The sequence below is a fragment of the Rhipicephalus microplus genome, chromosome X, assembly GCF_043290135.1.
Source record: "Rhipicephalus microplus isolate Deutch F79 chromosome X, USDA_Rmic, whole genome shotgun sequence".
Lineage (NCBI taxonomy): Eukaryota > Metazoa > Arthropoda > Arachnida > Ixodida > Ixodidae > Rhipicephalus > Rhipicephalus microplus.
The window spans coordinates 295,652,573-295,670,103 of NC_134710.1; the positions used below are offsets into that span (position 1 = coordinate 295,652,573).

General features: G+C 47.0%; 1 protein-coding gene across 3 annotated transcripts in view; it reads left to right on the forward strand.

Moving 5' to 3' along the window:
* Nucleotides 1–12,632: 12,632 nt before the first annotated feature.
* Nucleotides 12,633–17,531, forward strand: part of Nurf-38 (Inorganic pyrophosphatase Nurf-38) — a 74,250-nt gene continuing 69,351 nt past the window's right edge. The window contains exons 1-2 of one of the 3 annotated variants that reach the window (XM_075879399.1): nucleotides 12,633–12,751; nucleotides 15,195–15,516. In XM_075879399.1, coding sequence (XP_075735514.1) covers nucleotides 15,225–15,516 — 292 coding nt within the window. In that variant the 5' untranslated portion in view covers nucleotides 12,633–12,751; nucleotides 15,195–15,224. Of the gene's footprint in view, nucleotides 12,752–14,580; nucleotides 14,845–15,194; nucleotides 15,517–17,531 lie in introns of those variants that run through there. The other 2 variants (XM_075879400.1, XM_075879398.1) reach the window with 2 other exon arrangements.

Consider the following 17,531-nt stretch of genomic DNA (forward strand, 5'->3'; position numbering starts at 1 on the left):
GTGTGTGTGTGTGTGTGTGTGTGTGTGTGTGTGTGTGTGTGCGTGTGTGTGTGCGTGTGCGTGTGCGTGTGCGCGCGTGCGTGCGTGCGTTTGTGTGTGTGTGTGCGCGCGTGTGTGTGTGTGTGTGTGTGTGTGTGTGACGTCATTTAGTAAGCAATTGTGCAAGCCCAAACTGAACAGACTTAGACTGCAAATTCTACTAATCATGCAAACAAGAGAAACCCAACGCTAAGGCGTAAAAAAAGATCGTAGTTTTCCTTAGCGCTCAATGAAATAGTAACAATCTGTAATGTTCTAACTTTTTTTGGATCTAACATCACGTAACAGTGGGTCAAACAGATTAAAGATGACATCAAATCCGTCTCCTCCACCATTACCACAGATTTTCCGGTTGAAAGAATGGATAGCTGGTTCGCTCATCTTCTTCAGGCAAAGCAAGCACTACTGAACCGTTGGAAGGGTCAGCGCCTGAACCGAAGACTGAGGAAGAAGATAGCTGAGGTAAACAGATCAGTCGAGAAACATTGTCGCGCACTATCGAGGCAGCAATGAACGAAATCTGCAACTCCGTCGATGGTCAGATGCGCAGTGGCAAGACATGGAATATGTTAAAGCATCTCCTCAACGAAAACACCACCAAAACAAATCAAAAGCATGTTATCGCTCGAATTTTCCATAAAGAGATAGGGTGCACTACAGAACAGCAAGTTGTGCAGCGGCTCGTGCATAAGTACCTCCCAATCGAAAGAGGATTGGCACCACCAAGTAGACAGTACCAGGACACGCCAAATCCAGGTCTTGAGGGTGACTTTAACATCGAGGAGATCAGAAGAGCCTTGCATGATCTCAACGGCAGGTCGGCCCCTGGCCCGGACGGTATATCAAACAAGGCCCTTCGTAACCTTGATGACGATTCAATTGAAACCCTGAAGGATATGATCAATTCAGCATGGAAAGAAGGCAGGGTGCCAGAGCAGTGGAAGCTGGCCAGCACGATCCTTATTCCTAAGCCAGAAAAGCCCCCTAACTTGGACAACATGAGGCCAATATCCTTGACATCATGTATCGGCAAGGTTGCAGAACATGCCATACTGCACAGAATAAACAAGTACTTGGAAGATAACGACATATATACACACAATATGGTTGGATTCAGGGCAGGGCTATCCACACAAGATGCATTGAAGCTTATCAAACACCAGGTCATCGACAATGAAACCAGAGACGTGAGAGCCATTCTGTGCTTAGATCTAGAAAAAGCGTTTGACAACATCCACCACTCATTCATACTCGAAGCAATTTCCAAGCTTGGTCTAGGGAAAGCCTTCTATGACTACGTATAGTCCTTTCTTACAGATCGGAAAGCCGTGATGAAGATTGCAGATATCGAGACCGCAGCAATCGAACTAGAAGCAAGGGGCACGCCGCAAGGGGCAGCGATTTCATCAATGCTGTTCAACATTGCCACGATTGGACTGTCAAAGAAATTATCGAGCATTGAAGGATTGAAGCACAGCATCTACGCAGATGACATTACCATCTGGTGCACAGGTGGAAGCGAGGGGCAGATTGAGAGCGCTCTGCAAGAGGCGATTGACACCGTAGAAGAGTACCTTCACCCTTCAGGGCTCAAGTGCTCCTCGAGTAAGCCAGAACTTTTGCTTTATCGGACTGCACGCCAGGGACCGAAGCCCAGGGGATGGAAGCCGTTAAACCAGATAGACATCCACCTCCATACAAAGCAAGGGGATGCCATCCAGAGGGTCGACTCCATCAAAGTCCTGGGCATGCTGATAGAGTGTACCGGCGCCAACAGCAAATCTATAGCCAAGTTAACTCGGAAAACAGACAGTGCGGTGCACCTCATACGCAGAGTGGCCAACAAAAGAAATGGGATCAAGGAAGACAACCTCACCAGGTTGATGCATGCGTTCGTTCTAAGCCACTTCACGTACGAGGCAGCAATGCACAACTGGTCAAGAGCAGAGTCCGAGACACTGAATGTGCTCCTCAGGAAAGTTATCAAGAAGGTCCTGGGCCTACCCATACATACCAGCACCGAGCGTCTGCTTGAGCTTGGCATACACAACACGCTCGAAGAAATAGCAGAAGCCCAAGAGAGAGCACAGTTTGCAAGGTTATCTACAACAAGGTCGGGGAGAATGATCCTGCAGGAGCTGGGCCAACACCCAATAGCAATCGGACGCAATTACAATGATATCTCTGACAACCTCAGGGAGACTATCACGGTATCTCCTATACCAAGAAACATGCATCCAGAACACAACGTCGGAAGAAGAGTAGCGAGGGCCAGGACTTTACTTCGTCAAGTCTCAAACGAGGAACGAGGGGTCGTATTTGTTGGTGCGGCTTCCTACGTCAATGGGAAAGCGTTTGTGGCAGTGGTGGTCGATGGGGCTGGCCATGTCGTCAACTCAGCGACGGTCAGGACGAAAGACTCAATCATTGCGGAACAGGTGGCCATCGCCTTAGCACTCAAGATGGATAACATTGAAGTGGTCTACAGTGATTCCATGGCAGCACTACGGGCGTTCGCCAAGGGGACGGTCTCTGAACAAACACTGAGAATACTGCAAGGCAAGAACATAACACATCATCTTCTGAGTTGGTTTCCAGCTCACCTTGGACAAATCAACGATTCCCCTCCCAATCTCAATAAAGCAGCACACGAGGCGGCACGAGAAGCCTCCAACCGCGCCTCCCCGGGGATGCGTTCTACCGGTGAAGGGGATAACTGGGAAATTCTTACAACATATAACGAGCTCACTAAACATTTCTACCTGTCTAGAAGGATTTTCTCTCCACCTCACAAAAATCTATAACCAGGCCCCAAGCACTTACATTAAGGCTTTTGCAAACGCGGATGTACCCTACTTTGAAAATGTTACACATCATGTACCCGGACCTATACCCAAGTAATTTTTGTCCACATTGTGGGGAAATAGCTTCATTAGAACACATGCTCTGGCAGTGCACCAAATTCGCTCATTTATTGAACATCACCTCTGCCAGATGGGAGGCGGCAATCCGCAGCTCGTCTTTGGCTGATCAGCTCTGGGCTGTCCGCCAAGCCCGCGAAGCGGCTGAGGAGCTTGGCATCTCAGTCCCCGCGTGGGAGCTGCCCGCAACACAGTGATCTGTGTTTTGGAGGACCAAATAAAAGTTTATCCAATCCAATCCAATCACGTAACTCTACAAAACCCTGGTGAAAGGGAATTCGGTCACTGCAGGTGGCCGCACCCTAATGATCAAAGTTCGCAGTTGCTTCTCGAGGAACGCAGCCCATCCCCATCCCCCTTTCTTCACGTCCCTTCATGCTCCTTATGAAATACGGGTGGGTTGTTTCTTGTATGCACGATAAGTACTTCACGGCAGGCATTGCAAGCGGGGTGATGTTTATCACTTATCACATGCGCCCTCCGTACGACTAAGGTGGCCTGCTCGTTTCAGCTCTGCTCCAGCCACGTTCGTCGCCATAGCGCTCGTGAACTTTCGCTTTTAGGTAGAACACGCGATGCGCCTGGTGCTGTCATCGATTTGGACTTAGTACGGAATATAACGGGGACGGCGACGAAAAAAAAACCTTCTAAAGTGTCCGTATAATTTTTATTGCATTGAACAAAAAAAATTAATTTTCGCGTCGTATATTGCACGCTTTTTTTTCTTTTTTTACTCATCATCTTAGCAGTCAGTTTTTATTGTTACCGTAAACTATACGATTCAAACTTGTGTAGCATACTGCAACGATGTTTCCAACATATTTATTTATTTATTTGAATAAAAAAGATGGATCTCGAAATACTATAGAAAAAAATAACAGCATATCCATGGAGTGAATGAGGATGGTGAGGCGAAGCTTCGGAGGGTTTATCGGTAAACCATGAATCGTCCGACCGTCCTTCCGTCCGTCTGTGAGCATCCATGCATCCGTCTGTCCATCCGTTCGTTTCGCACCAGCTGAGTGAGTCATGAAACTAGGCGGACATGTACCAAAAAAAGACACAAAGGATGAACAGACCCACGGCTTTATGCTTCGCCCCCCCCCCCCCCCCAAGAAAAAAAATGAAGGATGCTTGAGCTTCGCCTTCAAGAGTAGGTCGCTACAGCGTAATCAGGTCTCGTGCACATCGCCTACAGAACTGCTTCACCTGCTTTGATTTTCGGTGCATGCCTCGACCCCACCGTAGGAAAATTAACGACTGTGTGCGTAAGATTGGCAGCTTCGAAGTATCACAGAATGCCTATTGCAAGCACAGTTGTTAACTGAGTGCTCACAATATGCCACAATTATTTATTTCGCGTAGGGCCCACTAAGCAATTTCAGAGCAACGCACCAACTTACGCAGCTGTTCACTTTGTTGATGATTCTGCTGCTGATGATCAAGTATGGTTCAGCGCTTTGTAATGGGTGGACCTTTAAAACATTCACTCGTTGCTGAATTGGCATCTTTTGACGCCTGGCGCGATTTCACGCTTTTGACACGCAATATATGACGCGCTAAGTAGACTGCTTCCACTGCATGACATTTATATAGTGTTAATTTTTTTTACCAAAGCAGTGTAACCATATCTCGTTGCTCTGTCTGTGGAATAACACCTGCTTGCCATGCCGACGGCATGAATTCAATCCCCACGCGCACCCGAAAATTATTATTATTAATTATTTTATTTGCATAATTCTCGATTTTTCGGCCATGGACAAGACGATAATTTTTCGCTCACAGCCAACGGCACTAACGCCGATAACGACGCCGGAATTCTTGCGAATAGCTATCGAGTTAAAGCTACCAGTGAGGTAACTCAATTACTACAGTAACATGGCCACGAAACACATTTTTTATCACCAAGGGAGTTTATTTGGGAAAAAAAGGAAAGCACTTTAATCGAATTGAGTTAGCCAAACTCGGATAACGTCGCGATGCGGATGCATCTTTGCTGGCCGTACTCAGCGGACGCCCCTTTAAAAAGTCAACGCTTACGCCGTTCGTGACCGGGAAATGCTGGGACCATGGTGATAACGCAAGGAAAGGACGCAAAGGTAGATGACGATTATATTTGTGCGGCAGAATGCTCCCCAAATGCTCTACTTTTTCTTATAGAGTGCAGTTTATCGAGCGACACCAACGGTGCGGCTGCCGCATTTGCCTGCATGTTGTAAAGATGATAAGTACGCATACGTTGCAATATAGATTACAGAATTTGGACATATCGGTTGACTACACACCCGAAACGGGCGTCGATTAAAACTTGTATAGTTTGTCGAGTCGAATAACGCACTGTGCAAACCTTTCGATGGAAAAAAAACGCTTTTCTGTTATACTGTCGACGATGATTATTTTCAATTCAAGAGAATGCCCTAACGTTTTTAGAGGCTTGATTTGATAAATTATATTTACTTTAAAACGTACTTTTTTTCCTGTGGGTGTATATTTAATGTGATAGCGTCAATAGTATTATATGGCCTTTAACTTCTCAAAACAGTGATATGATTATGAAAGACGCCATAGTGGAGGTGTCCAAAAATTTTGACCATCCATTGTGTTAATTACCACGCACTGATATGTCACAGCACAGGGCTTCTACCACGCGCTCTACCTCCACCGAAAGGCGACTGCCGCAACCGGAATCTAACCTGTGACCTTCACCATCAGAAGCCGAGCACCATAGCCACATGCTCCATAGCGACGGACAATGCGATTCAATGAGCCCGTGGGATGGCGTTTTCGGCGTCGTTGTACGTGAGCGAAAAATCGACGTTGTCCTCGAGCACAAAATCGCCATTGATGAACGTAAAAACCATATCTATTACTTAAACTGGAGGTTCGAGCATGAATCGAATCAGGGCTGCTGCGCGGAAGAAAAGGATTCCGTCACAAAACCACGCCTGCGCTTGAAACTGCACTAAAAATAATAAGCAAATAAATGATAACTATACAGGCTACATGTAGTGTCAAGAGCCTATAGGTAAAAATAATAATAATAATGTTGCATGTCAGAAACGTTGAGTCGTACCAGGCGTACACACTATATGCATGTGGACAGCTCGACTAGTTGGTGGTTTAAGGGTAAACCCATCACAAAGCGCTGAAGCATAATTGATCACCGTTCTCAGCAACAGCAACAGTGCGCAGCTGCAGTAGGTGTTGCTTTGTAGACTGGGTACTTCGCCAATCCACAAAATGATCAAATACGACGTATAGGGAGCGCTTCACAACCGTACTTGCTAGAGTTACCGTTTATGCTACATTTAAGTAACATTTACTCCCGTACAAAGGTATGCTACCGTACAAAGTCACTGCATATGCTTCCATTTGGAGAAATCACATTTTGAGAGAAATAAGAGTAAAATAAGTTTTCCAAACATGCCCTTTTTGGTTTGAAGGCAGTTATGAAAAAAAGAAACATAACTATTCTGAAGTCTTGGAAGTCTTGGTTGCGACAGCGTTTAATTGAGGAAAGACCTCGCAAAACGAACGGGCAGAGCCAGTACACAGACGATGACGATGATGATGACCCAGAGTGGCAATGAGGACAAAGAGACAAGCGGATGATGGTGATTGTGATCATGCAGGGAGGAGGACGATGTAAGTAACAAATGCCCACACTAATTCCCCCCACTTGGAAGCGGACACCCTGGCCGCCGTAAGTCAAAGTGACGGGGAACGTCGCGTGAAAGGTTTCATGCGACAAACGTGGACAATCTCTGTGCTGCGGTAGCGGCGGTCTGTTGGGGCGACGAGTGGTGTCACACGATAATTAACCGGCGAAGTCTGTTCTAAAACAATGTATGGCCCGATGAAGCGTGGTTGGAATTTGTCACAGAAACCAGGAGTGCGAATAGGTGTCAAAAGCAGCACCTCGTCACCTAGTTGGAAAGACACAACGCGGTGGCATTCGTCATAGATGATCTTCCGCTCGTGCTGTCTCGCTTCAGTATTGATGCGAGCCTGATGGCGAGACTGGGCTAGGCGGGAAATGTATTCTTCGCTAGAAGACTGACATGAATTCCCATGGCTGCTAAAGAAGGAGACGTCGAGAAAGGTAGTCGGGGTGCGTCCGTACACGAGGTAAAACGGTGAGTAGCAAGTTGTTCGCTGAACGGCGGTGTTGTAAGCGAATGTCAGGAATGATAAAAGAGTATCCCAGTTTTTGTGGTCGGGTTGGTCGTAAACGGCTATCATGTCTGCAAGGGTTCGGTGAAATCTTTCTGTGAGACCATTTGTCTGAGGGTGGTAGCTTGAAGCTGTCTTGTGAGTAGTTCCAGAAGCGCGCAGTACTTCTCTTACCATTTGTGACAGGCACACTTTGCCTCGATCACTAAGCAGTACACGAGGAGCCCCATGGCGCAGGATTATGGCGTGAAGAATAAAGTCTGCAACTTCCACAGCTGAGCCTGTAATAATAGAGGAAGTCTCAGCGTAGCGTGTCAGGTGGTCAACGGCGGTCACTATCCATCGTTTGCCAGCAGATGTGACGGGGAGAGGCCCATAAAGATCAACACCTACAACCTCGAAAGGCATTGAAGGGTACGGAAGTGGCTGTAGAGGTCTGGCAGGTGCAGATGTGGGGAGTTTACGACGCTGGCATGGGTAGCAGGAACCGACGTACCGAGCTACACTAGAAGAAAGGCCAGGTCAGTAATAAGGACATCGAATGCGGTCAAGAGTTTTTTTTCAAAACCAAGATGACCACCAGTCAAGTCGTCGTGGAAGGCTTCGAGCACCTGAAGTCGAAGAAAGCGTGGCAGTACAGGAACCCAGCGCTGACCGTTAGGGTGGTAGACGTGGCGGTAGAGAACCCCATTGTCCAGTTTAGAGTGCAGGAGTTGACGACGGAGTCGCGCGTTTGGTGGATGGGAAACTCCCGCAAGGTGGTCCATCATGCGTCTGCAGTATGAATCAGAGCGCTGGCGGGAAATAAATGTTGGCTCGTCGTCTGAAAAGGGTTGCGTTATTGATACGAGCGTATGAACTTTGGTAGATGTGGCGGTTGAGTTCTCACCAACGCTCATATGGGTAGTTGGAAGCGGGCAACGAGATAAAGCATCGGCGTCTTGATGTTTTCTGCCTGACTTGTAAGTTATGTCAAAGTCGTACTACTGCAAGCGTAGTATCCACCGACCCAAGCGTCCGGACAAGTTCTTCAGTGTAGAAAGCCAGCATAAGGCATGGTGGTCCGTAACGATTGTGAAGTGACGGCCATGGAGATAGGGACGGAACTTCTGGACCGACCAAACCACAGCCAAACACTCTTGCTCAGTTATAGTGTAGTTCTTTTCAGCAGGGGTCAGTACGCGACTGGCATATGCAACAACTTTCTCTAGGGAAGACTTGTCGCGTTGTAGAAGAACGGCTCCTATACCAAGGCCGCTAGCGTCGGTATGAAAAATAGTCGGTGCGGCTTCGTCAAAGTGGCAGAGCAGAGGTTCAGACGTGAGTGCCCGCTTCAACAGCTCGAATGTCATTTGACATTCTTGAGAGCACAGAAAGGGGATGTTCGAAGCGAGTAGTTGGTGTAATGGAGCAGCAATAGAAGCGAAGTTCTGGATAAACCAGCGAGAATAGGAGGCGAGGCCAAGGAAACTGCGAAGCTCCTTTGGTTTTTCGGGACGCGGAAAGTAAAGGGCTGCAGAAATCTTGTCAGGGTCGGGCGGGATGCCATCTTTGCTAACGACATGTCCTAAGACCTTGATAGATTTGCTAGCGAAAGAGCATTTCTTAGTGTTTATTTGAAGCCCAGCGCCGGCAAGGCACGTCAGAACTTGATCCAGTCGTTCTAGGTGCTCAGGAAACGTTGACGAAAAGATAATAATGTCGTCCAGGTAGCAAAGGCAACTTTTCCATTTCAGGCCGCGCAGCACGGTATCTATCATGCGCTCAAAAGTCACAGGTACGTTGCAGAGCCCGAAAGGCATCACGTTGAATTCATATAGCCCGTCGGGGGTTGCAAACGCCGTTTTCTCCTTATCGTCTTCATGCATGGGGATCTGCCAGTACCCAAAACGCAAGTCGATGCTTGCGAAAAATTCCGCGCCTTGTAGGGAATCAAGGGCGTCGTCAATGCGTGGCATAGGGTACACGTCCTTGCGTGTGATCTTATTGAGCGCCCGGTAGTCCACGAAAAACGCACAGAGCCATCCTTTTTGCGGACCAAAACAATGGGAGACGACCAAGGGCTAGATGAGGGACGGATGATTTCCCGTTTAAGCATGTCCGCAACGTTTTCTTCTATAATTTTTCTTTCAGCTAGAGACACGCGGTAGGGTCGGCGGTATACGATAGATGTCCCAACAGTTTGAATTCGATGTGTTGTAGTATTAGTGCGCCCCAGCTTAGACGAGCAAAAACCGAAAGAATTTGCATGTTTCTGTAACAATGCAAGCAGCTGCTGCCTCTGTGAATATGTCAATTCGCTGCTGATAGCGGTGGTAAAGGCGGAGGAAGAAACATGCTCACCGAGCGAAGATTCTTTGGATGCGATGGCCTGAAGTGGCGTGACAAATACAGGCTCGAAGTCGGCAACACGGGCCACAGTAGTGCCCTGTGGCAGTAAGATCTTCTCCGGTGTAGAGTTGACAGCGGTGACAAGTGCAGAGCCATTGCAAAAACGAACGACACTGGACGGAAGGACTATACCTTTACGAACGCAAAGTGGTGACGGTGAGACCAATACATCACCGTGATAGATGTCATTGGACGTAATGCTGACAATTTGCTCTTGTAGTGGAGACAGTTCAATGTCTTTCGCAGCGACCAGACGAAGTGGCTTGTGATTATCGTCGTCAAGCATGTAGTCGGTGTCAGCGAGGTGAACGACGCGTTGTCCACAACAAATCGCCGTGGAAGCGGATGATAGAAAATCCCACCCTAAAATTAGTTGGTGAGAGCAGCGGGACAGGACAGCAAACTGGACATGATGGCGGATGCCGTTGATGAAACCACGCACAGTACAAAACGCGGAAGGGCGAATACCGTTCCCCTGGGCAGCAACTAACGTGGGGCCATAGTAAAGCGTCATTACTTTCCTTAAATGTTCGCACAAATCAGCACGTATCACAGACAATGTCGCACCCGTGTCCACCAAAGCATCGACTCGCACTCCTTCCACTTCCACCGAAAGCGTATTACACGGGCCTGATGGAGGAATTTCAGTTCTAATTCCGAATGCAGTTTTTCCTCCACAAACTGCATCACTTAGTTTCCCGAATGAATATCAGATGAGAATGAGGCGGGCCGAAGTGGAGAGGTGGAACGGCGGAAGGGCGAAGGCGAGCGGCGTCTCGTGTTTCGGCTGTTTCGTGGTGCAGTCGATGCCGGAGGAGATGGTGACCGATGCGGGGGAGACGAATAACGCCGACCTTGATAAGACGCCCCAGTGTACGAATCCCGTTCGCGCACGTCGTTGCGACGCTCATCTTGCTGGCGCTTTCGGCAGAAACGAGATATGTGGCCGCGATAGCCACAGTAGTAGCATACAGGGCGAGACAAGGGCCACTGTGGGGAATAGAAGGAATTCGGGGCACCTGAAGATAGCGCAGTCAGGTGGGCCGGAGGGTCAGGGAGCACAGAATGGTAGTTTACCGGGGGTAGTAGTGGTTAGAATGAAGAGGGAAAAGGCACCTAATTTCTGTCTGCCTACAGGCGACACGGCGCAGTGCCTTATAGGGGTGGGGGGAAGGAGGGATAAAAAGAATAGAAAGAAAATAGACGAAGAAGTAGACAGGCAAGCGACGGAAAAAAGAAGGAGATAGGAAAGTGGGGATCCGGTCGAAGCAGTCCAAGGGCGGGGCGCCACAATGCGATAGCTGCACGGCGTCAGGAGACCGCGGAGGGCGAACCAGTCGGCTGGAGCTACGCTGGCGTCGGAGATCGCGAGGGCACAACCGTGCAGCTTGAAATCCTGCGAGCGAATCCTTTACCGGGGTAGCGGCAGCAACTGATGCGTAGGATGGACGCAGCAATGTCGCGTGGGCGTCGCTGGGAGGCACGGCAGCAACTTCAGGGTACGTGGGTATGGGGCGTGAAGCAGGTGGCTGTACGGGTGCAACGCCGGTCAGCGATGTAAGTTCCTCCCGGACGATGTCACGCAAGGGCAATCCCGAAGACTGTATAGGACGTGGTGTAGGAGGTGTGAAGCCCATAAACCGCAATTCTTCACGTATAATGTCCCGGATGAGGTCACGCAGGTGGCCATGAGACGTAGAGTGGTGGTCTTCACTGTCCGGTTGGAGGCGAACAGAGTCCAGCGTATCAAGGCGCTGGCATGTCGTCACGACATCCGCGATGGTAGCTGGGTTTTGCACAGTAAGTGCATTAAAGGCAACAGGCCCAATGCCTTTCAATATGTGGTGCACTTTGTCCGATTCCGGCATGGATTGATTGACACGCCGGCACAGTGCGAGGACATCCTCGATGTCTACACTATTGACGGAAACCAGAGAGAGATGCAACTTTTTCTTCACCACAACTCCAATGTCTTTACTTTCTCAAATTATTAAAAATTTATATTTAAAAAAATCGTTTATTAAAAAAAGCTTTATATTAAAAAATGTGGCGATATGTTTCAGTTAGGTGCCTATTAAAAATCCAGAGGAGGAAATTTAATATGGGGTCCACTCCTATGGCTCACAACCATTCCGCGGTGTGAACATGTAAAATCCAATGGTTTGGAAGTTCGGTCACCCCTGATCGCCAACAATTCGTAACGCATTGCGCACACACACACACATACACGCACACACGCACACACACACACACACACACACACACACACACACACACACACACACACACACACTTCGCCACCATCTAATTGCGACCGTCGCCGCGGCCGGACCTTAGGCATGACGATAGTTATAGCGCGAGAACAAAACGACAGCGCTCGTGTCCTTCTTGTCTCTGTATCGTCGTTTTGTTCTCGCGCTATAACTATCGTGATTCCATACCAACTAGCCCAAGCTGCCACACGGACCTTAGGGTCAGCAGCCTAACCGCTACACTCCCGTGGCGGATAGCGAACAAATAAAATGGTCGCCGCAAATGTTATTTTCTGCGCAGTCTTTCCGAGCTTTCACTTTCCTTTCTTCAAGCAGGATTCGCGTACCCGTATTCAGAAGTTAGACCAGACTCTAGAAGTTTACAGTAAAAAACTAAATGAATCGGGAGCGTACATCCGAATGTTGTGAAGCATATTCTGTCATCGGCGTAATATTACTGAATATTGTTGGGGTTCATTCTTCTAAAACCGCCACGTGAATATGAGAGACGCCGTAATAGAGGGCTCCGGAAATTTCGACCGCCTGGGGTTCTTCAACATGCACCTAAATCTAAAAGCACACGGGCCTCAAGCATTTTCACCTCCATTGAAAACGCGGCCGGGATGTCAGCGGCGCCCGTCCAACTTCCAATCGCGCTCTGACACTTTCCAGGCCATTCAAACAAAACCGAGAGACACTCTACTGTTGCATGATAAGATAAGTATTTGGGAGAAACAGGGCTTTTGTGAAGGATACTTAAGAGGGCCCCCACAGTTATCAAGTCCAGTTGTCAAAGATACTTACAGATTGTTGCAACGGACATTGGCCAGAACGCTGCTCCACACGTTCAAACGCGTCCCCACTTTGACGGCTTCTAGCCGTTGTAATTATTATGACGGCTGGTAACGTAATGTATCATGATTTGAGCTGTGTTGCACGCGCTTCTTCTGAACCAACGCTGGGCGTTATCGTTCCGTGAGTATATATGTTGTATTTGGCCTTCTCTCTTCCACCTACCGAGTGATACTATACCCAAGCCAGACGCATTGTTCTTGCTAACTTCACTGATACAGCATGACATTGGGCTCTCGTCTTCGTGGCCTATACAAACGTGCTCTTGGCAGTGTGGCGCTGCACTGCTACACAACGTACGCATCTTTCGAAAATCGCGTCCTGGACACCGAAGTATAAAGACACTGTTATGAGCACTCGTTTGTAGAATCTAACAGTTAACACCAATCGTTCTTACGACGCGTCTGTATTCGTAGATGCTTCTTGACGTTAAAGCAATGTAATCGGTGGCCCAACATCAACAATAATTTCCGGGGTTTTATGTAGCAAATCACAACGTGAGGTACGCAGTAGCCACTGAAGTGGCTCCGGGTTGCAAAGAACGATATCAATTGAGGGGATGGTTGTTGATGCACTTCGATCTCATCTAAACGCGGCCGCAGTGGCCTGGGTGAGCAGAATTAGTTATAGAACTCTGATGAACGATACAAAAGACGTCTAGCATCGACGGGATAAAGTAGTTAGCAAGATCCACTTGGACCACGGATATATTCTTTGCTTCGCGCGAGCGGGCAGCACCACTTCATTTTAGCTGGACTGGGAAAAAACTTTTTATTGTTGCTTTGGTGGTGGGTCGGCAAGTAAACTAGTTTCGTAGAGCTCCAACGTGTGAAACCTATAAAACTGCTTGGTGTATAGGCATGCGCGCCTCTTTCACCCGTTCCAGCCGGGGAAAATCTCATGACTGAACTTTCCTTTCCTCACGATACGTACGCTGCAATAAATAGCCGTAAGTGAACTGGACATTCTGTCAGATCTGTACATTATTCTTATAAAAAAATAATTAATAGCACTCAACCACCCTGTCCTTCAGTCTTTCTCCTCCTAATAGTGTTGCTGGATCGACTGAAAAAATTGCGTTGGTAAAATATATTTCGCTCTATACGGAAATACACATATAAAGTGAGAAAAAAAAAAAAAAACCAAGACAGCGAATCGTCTCCCGCGGTGATACAGTGCATTATGGTACCCTTGGCTGCCACCCGAACGTTGCCGATTTGATTACGGCCGCGATGGTATCATCTAGGGAGAGGGAGTCGGCAGGATTTTGTCTTGGTCAATTCAAACTTACGTTACACCGCGCCTGCTGGGCGTGGGGGAGAGAGCTGGTATAGAGTTCTTTTCTGCGTAAAAGAGCGCCAGATGATTAAAATTTCTGGAGCATTCCACCACGACGTGCCTCTTATTATATCATGATTTTATTGTGCAAACCGCAGACATGATCGTTATATTAAAGTGAATATTTTGCTGCGTACAATACTGAACTTATGAATTGAAACAGAAAAATTTAAGATTAAGTAACGGACATATTTTCGTTTCCACCGTCTTCAGTTCGGGTCATATCGGTGTTATTTCGACCCGAACACCTAGATCAGCGCCAACATCTTTAGCGAACAGATTCGTTGCTACATAACGTGGTTACGTCAAGGAATTACACTATATAGCCGTTAAAAAAATTACGTCGCATTAGAATCCGCGACTACGGTAAGGGCCAAGCGAGATTATATCAAATCGAATATTATATCGCTTTGCAATAACTTTCATGATCGGCGATTCTTTTTTGCTGCTGATATTGGGTATCTTGCATATCTCAGCTGCTTAACAAGCAGAAACACGTTTTTAGAAGGCATACAGCAGTTTTATACGCGTTTTGATCTCGCTGAAAAAATGAATACACGTGGACGTGGTACACGTGGCTACATCTGGTGTCACTTTTTGCTCTCACTGACGAACAAATGGCGGCGCGTCCTTTCGCACAACTCATTTTCACAGAATGAATATTTCCAGCAGTACGATTACATCGTCCAGACCACCAATAGTGATAACGGCTGGGCAGTGAAAAGTGCACGCGCCCTGAAAGCATGTTTCTGTTTATCTGGCCCAGCGTGTTTCGGCTACGCTAACTGAACTGGTGTCTTCATACCAAATGTGTGGTGCGCGTAAGGATGCTCTGGCAAGGCGTCATTGGGATAACCGTGCTTTTAATAGCGACACAGGTTCGTGTACATCTTATACATTAATTCAAAGCAATCTGTTGAGCAGTGCCACCGAGATATATTAGTGTTCATTGTGTTTACGATTATTTCGTGCTCTTCTTGCCTAAGATCAGTTTATCTATGAAACGTCTAAGCGTGAATAGCAGAACTTGGGATTTTTAGTTGGGCTCGATGTGGCGTCATAAGGAGCGGTATTTTAATTTTGCACATATTATAGCTCAAACCTGCAAAGCGGCGATCGGTTATCAGACAGCGAGCGCGAGTGCAACCGCGTACGCGCGTCCATATGAAACTTCTGGCAAGTCTGGCCACATTGGCTGGCTAACTCGTCTTTCGTGATTCATCGACAGGTGCCGCTGGCGTGGGAGCCGGCGCTGGAAATGCTGTCACACGTGGGGAAGATCTTTACAACCGGCCTTCTACGAGGTGCGCCACCGAGATTGGGGTACAATTCAGCAACGATGGCTTTCTCAACAGTCGAGAGAGGTTGTCCCAACACCATGAGCTACCAGATGTACTTTCGTAAGTCATTACTCGCATGCGATTGCATCGTTTTATCCTTGGTGGGTATTTTACCTGTTTTGATAAAGCTCGCGTCTGGCAAGGCCGTGGGCGATTACTCCACTGTTGAACGTGGAAGTCCGAACTCCGCGAACTACAGCATGTATTTCCGTAAGTTACTACAATTGCATGCGGTCGCTGTTCTTCTACGTTCGTGGTGTCTGATGCTCGATCTCTGTGGCTGTGGCTGGTGATGTTTCTAGAGCTGCTTCGGCTTGGTTTCTCGTCCGGCATAGTTTGCGGCATGTTGCGTTGCGGCTAAGCAAGAGCGAAGCTAGTGGAGAGGAGGTGTGGTGATTAAGTTTCTGAGTTAATTATCATTGTGTATATGCCACATTTGAACTTGCAGATGGAAGGTTGGCGGAGACTGGATAATTATAAGCGAGTGAGACATTACGACTCGGCCATCGCACATTCACTTGTGACCCGAGTTGCTCTAAATTAGACAACAGGTACCGGCGATACCGGTTTGGTTTAAACCGAATCGCGTTATGCGCAATTTTCGCTCGCATTTGTTTGCCTCGCAATAGCTTTCCTGTTGCCTGCAGCACTGTTTTGATCTCTTGGCTGGTGTAGTTCTTGCATGAATTGCGTTTTGTGGCATGTTCTCGTCTTGTAGACATGTTTTGTCGTTGTCGTTGCGTTATTATTATTATTATTATTATTATTATTATTATTATTATTATTATTATTATCGTCGTCATTATTATCTCTCGAGTTCCGGGAGGCGCTGGAGTTCGAGCTGTGCAAGCAATCTGCAATGTGTAGCTCCTTATCGCATGCATCTTGGCATTATGTCGCGTTATCTGGCACGCCTTGAGTGTCTCGCTTTGTTTAAGATCAACCGATGGGACAGTCATCCTACCCCATAAAAGTGGTTTGACCTAAAGCGTCATCCGGTGAAGCGCGATATTACGTCAATGCTACATGGCACCTCCAAAGCTTTAGTGTAAAGAAAATAAATAAATAAGAACACTGTGCTATTCTTGTGCTAACACCGTTCCACGAAAAATCAATGACGCGGGGTCGAAGGATTTATTTCGGGACCTGTAGCGTAGCAACGGCTTTGCGTTATTGACAGTGATATTAGTCCCAGGGAAGTTGAGTTGTTGAGTATATTTAGCTGTAAAGCAATGCTTTACCAAAATAGAAAATAGCTGTGAAGCCATGCTTCAAAGCTTTGCCCGCTTAAGTGCACCTGATCATACACTGAATCCTGCAAATGTTCCTTTTTTTTATGAATGAGCGGTTAATAAACTTTTTTCTTTATTTGGTGGATCTTACTGATATGTGCCTAGCGTGAATTGTACGTACATTGCATGCATTCTACAGGTGGCAGGTTACTTAGCCCAGCTCAGTTTTTATCGCATCTAGTCCTCTCGTGCTTTTTGTCATTTGTTTTTCCCTATTTTGGTATGTTTGAACATTCTGTATCTCATTCTGTGGTTTCATCAGAACATACAGCTGTTGTCTGTCATGTGTTTCCTCAATGTACAGGTGCTGCCTGATCTGTGTGCCTGTTGCTTCTATATTGAAGGCAGTGAAATGGGCATCCTCTCTTTTGATAAGTATCGGGTGCCTGGTCGTAGTGGGATCAAGAAGTCTATGTTTGCCAAAATCTTCAATTAAGCATTATATATGTACTGAAAACCTGCATCATAGTTAGTTATTAGTAGTGTGGGAAAGCACAAGTGAAGAATTACAATGCAGAAACTCAGAAAAAAAAAAAGTTATTTCCTTTCGCTGAACAGTGGAAAGGATCTTCAAAACATCCAGCATTGAACATGAACTTTGAGACATCACAGGAAAAAGGCATTATCTTTGTATATGACCACACCTGTGGAATAACTGATGGGCCGGAAAGGATTCGTACGCGTGTGGTTAAAGTTGGCCTTACCTTTGTGCATAACTAATTGCCTGACTTATCACACATACCATATATTTAATAAGAGTCTCAAAGAACTCCAAATTATTGGTCTCAGTATATTTGTTCTTCTAACCATCATATAAGATTAGAAATAGTCTCCCCAATCATGTGTCGTGCTTGCCATGTCTGGTTTCTTTTCTGTGTGTGTAACTATAAAAGAATGCTGAATTTGTGTGCGTGTTTACAGTTGCTTGTATTT